Source organism: Neltuma alba, unplaced genomic scaffold, assembly GCF_004799145.2.
Source record: "Neltuma alba isolate B1F8T4 unplaced genomic scaffold, ASM479914v2 tig00001185_pilon, whole genome shotgun sequence".
Classification (NCBI taxonomy): domain Eukaryota; kingdom Viridiplantae; phylum Streptophyta; class Magnoliopsida; order Fabales; family Fabaceae; genus Neltuma; species Neltuma alba.
In genome coordinates this window covers 15,790-23,314 of record NW_021632368.1, presented here as the reverse complement: position 1 = coordinate 23,314, position 7,525 = coordinate 15,790, and the positions used below count along the sequence as shown (strand labels likewise).

At 30.1% G+C, this 7,525-nt stretch overlaps 1 protein-coding gene across 1 annotated transcript; it reads left to right on the top strand.

Moving 5' to 3' along the window:
* Nucleotides 1-1,555: 1,555 nt before the first annotated feature.
* Nucleotides 1,556-7,525, top strand: LOC114752652 (endoglucanase 8-like). The gene is made up of 7 exons (XM_028941396.1): nt 1,556-1,708; nt 3,232-3,642; nt 4,281-4,370; nt 4,514-4,720; nt 6,290-6,398; nt 6,877-7,040; nt 7,160-7,525. The coding sequence occupies exons 1-7, from the start codon at nt 1,556-1,558 to the stop codon at nt 7,523-7,525; spliced, it is 1,500 nt and encodes a 499-aa protein (XP_028797229.1).

Sequence of the window (7,525 nt, the reverse complement as noted above, 5' to 3'; positions counted from 1 at the left end):
CAACTTCGATTGTACCCAAAAAAAAACAAAAAAAAAAACACCTTCGAAGGAGGCTATAATTTGTAAATTGTAAAATATTCAAGAGAAGCCGCAAATTTTTACAAGAGAAATTCCTCTTGAAATTTCAGTCCAAACAAAGAATTCCGCCTGAAATTACACACACAAAAATTATTGATACACACGTATCTATCATAACTTGACCTGGTTTTTATAATTTACTTCTAACATGTTTTATTGATTTAAAAACAAAACTTTAAAACCTCGTTAGCTGTGTTTTTAAAAAAAAAAATTTGTGAGACCCTCATGAATTTGTTTTACTTGGTAGACTTTTTTTTTTTTTTTTTGGACTCATATTTGGTAGACTTGTAATCTCAATGACATGAAACACCTCTTTTAAAATTTTCTCAAGCATGAAATACTAATTATGAGTTGAACCAGTATTATGGTGTGTGACGAGTCACGGGGAAAAAAATTAATTTATGTTTACTACACACCTAACCATTTTAGATTGAAATACATAGATAATTTTAAAGGTTAAGATGCAAATATATTCATAAACTTTTTTCAAATGTGCATCTGAAATCATAAATAAATTTTGGGGTAAAAAATCTATAGCAGTTATTTTTCGAAGGTATTAATTAACTTTCCCATAATGAAATTATGTAAAAATAAATTTCTTGTAAACTCTTTTATTGCATGAGCCTCCAGGACCCCCCCCCCCAAAAAAAAAGAGCTCTATTTCAGTCATTTTATAATTCAAATTAATTCGGATTCTCATTTTGTACTCATCACCATGATTAAATTTGGATTATCCAGAAAATTTGAGTTGGACATTTTGAATTTAAAATTTTTAATTTACGATTTTTTAGTGGTAATTTTCTTTTGCAAAATGTCAGTTATAAATAAAATTATTTTTATTTTAAATTCTATACCTTTTAAAATAAAAATTGTTTAAACATAAAAAAATTTAAATTGAATCTAGAACATTCAAAATCAATCTGAATGATTTAGGTTAAGACAAGCACTTCATATTCATTTTTGCTATAAGCATGGAATGTACTCCCCATTAATTCCTAACAAAGGCCTGGATTCCTCGATGGCTGTCCAAAAAACTGAAATACTCTAGAGGTAAAATGTTTGAATGCAAAATAAATTTTTTTAATGAATTAATGTCCATAATTTATGCAATGCATTAATTAACTTTCTCATCAAAGGAAAATCATGGAGGACTAAAAATCCAGAGTAATTATGGCTCAAACACCAATGGAATGTAGTGTTATGTATGTAAAGGTAAAATTTATTATTTTAATATAATCAGACCAAATTTTCCTTATCAGCAGCATTAAATTTGCAGAACGAAAGCTGAAAAAACGGAGCTATTTAATACACTGATGATGAGCCAGTAGGAGCTAGTATTTAGTTTCATCAGGAAAAAAACTTGGTGCTGCTTCTCCTCAATCAAAACCAGTATTTTCTGCAGAAGACTTCAAAGCTTTCAAGTATGGCTTTATGGAAGTTATTATTATCAATACTACTGGTGATGAGGACGAAGTTGATGGTGATGGTAAGAGCAGATTCAGGGAATTATGGAGATGCATTAACGAAGAGTATTTTGTTCTTTGAAGGCCAAAGGTCAGGAAAATTGCCACCTTCTCAACGTTTGACATGGCGAAAAGATTCTGCTCTTAACGATGGCTCGGATGCTCATGTAAATCTCTCCCCCCCCCCCCAATCCCTCTCCCTCTCCCTCTCCCTCTCTGGCAAACCATTATTTTTAGATTTACAAAACCCCGTTTCGTGGTAAGAACTAATTGAGAGGTTTGTTTTGACACTAGATGAATTGTTTTCAAATTTTATAATTTTTTCTCAAAATATCTTTATTGATTGTAGGTTTGAATTTTTATATGGGAGTAGTTTTTGTTGCATATGATTAAAAGGATATCGTAACCGAAAACTAATCTTAATTTCCATAAATAAGTTATTAATCTCTTATATCTAGAATTAAATAGAGTGTATATGGAATTTCAATCATATTCTGGCAAGATCTTTGTTGCCTTCTTTTGTTTGTTGTTACCACGCATGTTAGTTTTTTTTTTTTTTTTATACTAGGCACATATATCTTCCAACTGGAAGCAATTCTTTATGAGACACTATACTGTTAGGTATTAAATATGGGATATTATATATTATATTAAGTGCATGTTGATCTTTGGATAAAAATCATTAAAACTATTTTTTAATTAGACAAAAGTTATTAACGACCTCAAGTGATAAGTAGGATTAAACTCGTGATCTCCAATTTACGTTAAATTTTTATATTACTAGGTTACAATGTCATTGATGTAATTTTACTGATTTTGAATATCAAACCATGTTGTTTGAAGCTAAATCGAAGATAGTCGTGAGATGAAGCAATGACCAAACATATGATAACAAAAGATCATTTCCACAATTGGCTCCTCCTCTAAATTGAAATATATTTTGTACATACTATGTTTTTTTTTTTTGCCTGATTGTATATATTATGTTATTTATTGGGAGATGAAGAGGTTCTTATGATTTCCGTAAATTTCTATTGATTTATATCTTATGTTTAATTTAATATATTTATATGTTATTCTATTTTTATAATCAACTGTTAATTCTGTTCATATATTATTAATTTTTTTAATAGTTATAATTATTTTCATTATTATAAAAATATATTATTAAAATATTATTTTTATTGCTTATAGAAGCATGATATTAACATTAACAGAAAAATATGCACAATATTTCTTTGATAACAATAAATCAAAATTTCTTGTCATTATTGAAATTAAGCATTTATTTTGTACGTTTACAAAGTAGATGTTCAACAAAATCAATTACTACATATGAAAGTTATATTTATCTTGTATGATGCTATTGGGAAAAAAAAATCAAATATAAACGTCCAAATTTTATTTATAGAGGTGTCCATTGGAACCAAGCACATAGTATAAATCAAAATAGACCTACTCTACCAATGATGAAAGTTATGGTATTATAAAGAGAAAAAAAAAATAGACTTATTCTACCCAAATCGCCCTTAGGGGAAGTACCTCGAACACCTCCGCCATAAATAGGAGGTCACATTCGATCTTGTATATATAATCTTGAGCCGTTAGTGTTTGATTCAAATAAGTTTTTGTAGATTATTAATCAGTGACTGAAATTAAGTCACTTACAACATGCTTCAAAATTGATCAGGTTGACATGGTTGGAGGATACTATGATGCTGGTGACAACATAAAATTTCATTTTCCAATGGCATTCTCAACGACGATGTTGGCTTGGGGTGTGTTAGAATTTGGGAACTCAATGGGTTCAGATCTTGAACATGCTTTGGAAGCGATCAGATGGGGAAGTGACTACTTCTTGAAAGCCACAAGAAACCCTAATAATCTTATTGTTGCTCAAGTTGGAGAACCTTATGGCGATCATGATTGTTGGGAGAGACCAGAAGACATGGACACTCCCAGAAACACTTATGTTCTTACTCCAAACAAGCCTGGTTCTGAGCTTTCTGCAGAAATTGCTGCTGCTCTTGCTGCTTCTTCCATGGCATTTTCTGCATCAGATAATCAATATTCTAAATGGCTTCTTAGCCATGCCATACGGGTATGTTTGTTTTTGGATTCAGATATATGTCCTGAATTAATGATTATGAGGCACTGAATTATGGTTGGAAGGATCAAGATGTTGTGATAGATATAAATGAATTCATTATGTTTGGACATGGTTCCACTCATGAAGTGTGTGGATCCAAAGCTTCTTACCCTATGTTTGGTATGAGAGAAATGGAGGGGAGGGGAGGGGAAATTTTAAAGAGTCCAAATTATTTGATGATTCAATGACAAGTGGGGCCCATAATTATTTATACCTTTCTTCTCCATGATATTAAAACCCAACCTCAGTCGGTTGGTCAGACCAGCGAATTGGTGTGCTAGTATCTTGTTAAGAGTTATGGATAAGTCTATGCAATTAGATTTTATATTTTAGTAACTCTGTTTTATATTTTAGTAACTCTGTTTTGCTTTGCTGAATTATATGTGGTTTAATTTATACATGAGTGACCCGATTATTTGTGAAGTAACGTCTTTTTTTATTTACTACTATTATTTTCTGAATATTATATGAATATTTTATATATTTTAATTATGATCCATCTGACTCAGATTCATCATTTTGGGATCCAAATTAGTGATATGTCTGTTTTTGAGTTTTGCTATCAATTGAATATCTCAACTTCAATTTAGGTATTTGACTTTGCAAATAACAATCGTGGATCTTACAACGCAAGTGTTGGAGCAGCATGCCCCTTCTACTGTGATTACAATGGCTACATGGTATGTCATTCAAGAAAAACTCCAGACTTCATGTCCTCACTAAAAAAAACTATAATTAAATTTATTTTAATTGTGTGTATATAAATAAATTAATAACAATAAAAAATTCAATTTATTAATAATAATAAATATATATTATTCAGGATGAGTTGATATGGGGAGCGGCATGGTTGTACAAGGCAACAAAAATGAGGAAATATTGGGAGTTTGTGAGATCAAACATAGGAAGCATAGAAAGCCAGCCAGTGATTCGGAACATCAAAGGAGTTGCAGTTCTATTGAATGGTGGAAGCTTTGCTGAATTTGGATGGGACTGCAAGATTGCTGGAATTAATGTTCTTGTTTCTCAGGTTCATTATCCACAAACTTTTCTTCTACTACCTTCGGTTTTTAATATAAAAACTAATTTGACATTCAATTTGATTCTAAATATAAGACCCTAATCTACTTTATCTCATGTATTTATCTATTTTTTGCAAGGTCGTCTTTGTAACAATTTCACACATTAGGAGTTTTATGAAATGATAGTTCTAGCTAATATACATGATTATTTTATGGAAGACAACACCTATTTATCACAACTAATTAACTTAACAATGTTCTTAATCTACTCAATTTAATTAATTAACTAGTTCTTATATTAAAGACTAGAGGTAGCATATATAAATGTACATTTTCATTATTTATGGTCTATTTAATAGTTAATTTGACTTTTAATTTAATCTTAGATATAAGACTCCAATCTATTTTGTCTCTCATATTTATTTATTTTTTTCAAAATAGTTTTTGTAGTAGTTACGCATGTTAAAGGTTTCATTAAATGATAGTTTTAACTAATACACATGCAAAGAGTATTCTAGAAAAGATAATATATATTTATTACAAATAACCAACTTAACAAACCTTTTAATTTACTTAAATTAGTCAACTAACTTTTATATTAAGTACCGGAAGAAGTATATATTAACTTCCCAATTATTTAATTACGATATAAATAATTCATGACGTTGCAAGAAGAGAGAATTTTTTTTATAGCATTGCACTACTATATATGCCATTTTGAAGTCTAGGTAATAAGATAAGGGAGAAAATCGTCCATAAATCTCAAATAAGAAAATTAAATATAAATATAGGTCTCTTCAATGACATTTAATATTAATGATTCTCAAGATATTTAATATTTACAAGTCAAGTTGCGTTACTTAAAGTCTTACGAGTCGAACTTGTAAATATTAAATCTACCTATTGACCTATTAATGATATTAAATGAATTAAATTCTCAAGAGTCCTATCTGTGTATAATATATTTTTTTCCCCGTCTAAGAGATTTATGGATGATTTCTTTCTTCTAAATCAACTAATGCAAAGGATAGATGAAAATAGAGATGATCAAAATATATTCAATAGGATTGGATTGGATTGAAAATCAAAGAGAACTAATTGTACTACATAAATTATATTCTAGTAATTTTATCCTTCTTTATGTCATTCATCCAAAATTCAAAGTCCAAAATTGATGACAATTTATTGATTGAGATTATACCTGTCTAATTATTACTGCATAGATAGAATCGACCAATATATTGTATGATGGTAGACTAAAATACTAATTATTTTATTATTTATTGATGTTGATTATCTGTGGCCATTAATTCCTTCAAATAATTAGTAAACTTCTTTATGTCATTCATCCAAAATTCAAAGTCCAAAATTGATGACAATTTATTGATTGAGATTATACCTGTCTAATTATTACTGCACAGATAGAATCGACCAATATATTGTATGATGGTAGACTAAAATACTAATTATTTTATTATTTATTGATGTTGATTATCTGTGGCCATTAATTCCTTCAAATAATTAGTAAACTTGCTTATGATTAAAATTTTAAAACGGTATTGTTTTTAATTTCGCAGTGGGTAATGGGTGATCCTTCCAGTGCCAGCCCCTTCATTCCAAACGCAGACGCTTTTGTGTGCTCTGTATTGCCCAATTCTCCAACCAAATCAGTATCCTACTCCAAAGGTAATGCGCACACACTTGTTAATTAAATAGTAGGATGATCTTTTATTGATTTTATATATAATTAATATTGATATTGATGATATTAAAATTAAAATTTCACCTACACACAAAATATATATATATATATATTGCTTTTAGATTATTTGAAATTCTTAAATTTTTCTTCATCATTTCATTTCTCCTTTAAAATTCTTGGCTCTTTGCTCTTTCTTCATTATTGCTTGATCGTTTTTGAGAAACTTTAATTAGGACATTCAATTCTAGCCATAATAAAAGCCATAACGTACGTTGTGTCAATTTATTGTAAAATTAATCAACATTTATATTTCTTAGCAATTAATAATTGAGACTGCTATCAAATTTAACTTAAGGTTATGGGAGAAAACAACATTTTAACATTTTATTATAATAATTTTATGAATCATATCATCATATTGAACTTACAAATGGCTAAATGTTAAATGGACAATTAATTAAGGTGGGCTTATGTTCAAACCTGGATCAAGCAACCTTCAACATGTGACTTCAACATCTTTCCTCCTAATTGTTTATGCACGTTACATGCAAGCTGCTAAAAAAGTAGTCAACTGTGGAAGTGTTACGGCTGATCCAAATACACTCATCAACCTCGCCAAATCTCAAGTATGTACAGGAGTTTTTTTTCGTTTTAGATATAAAATCTCAATCAAATTTTTTGAGGGATTTTTAAAAAAAGTCACACGCAATTTTACACCCAAATACACTGATCTTTGTGATTTCAGGTTGATTATATTCTTGGAAACAACCCATTAGGGATGTCATATATGGTGGGATACAGCAACAAGTTTCCACAAAAGATTCATCACCGTGCTTCAACCATGCCTTCGCTTGACCAGCATCCACAGCACATCACCTGTCGCGATGGAGATCAATACTTCAAATCCAACGCACCAAACCCTAACATCCTCATCGGCGCCCTTGTCGGAGGTCCAGCCGAAGATGACACTTTTGAAGACTCGAGATATAATGTTGGTCAGTCCGAGCCTGCTACTTACCTTAATGCTCCCTTTGTGGGTCTTGTGGCTTACTTCAAATCGCCTCAAGCTTCTAGCTTTGTTGACTTTGGCTTTAGGGATTTCACTAATTAA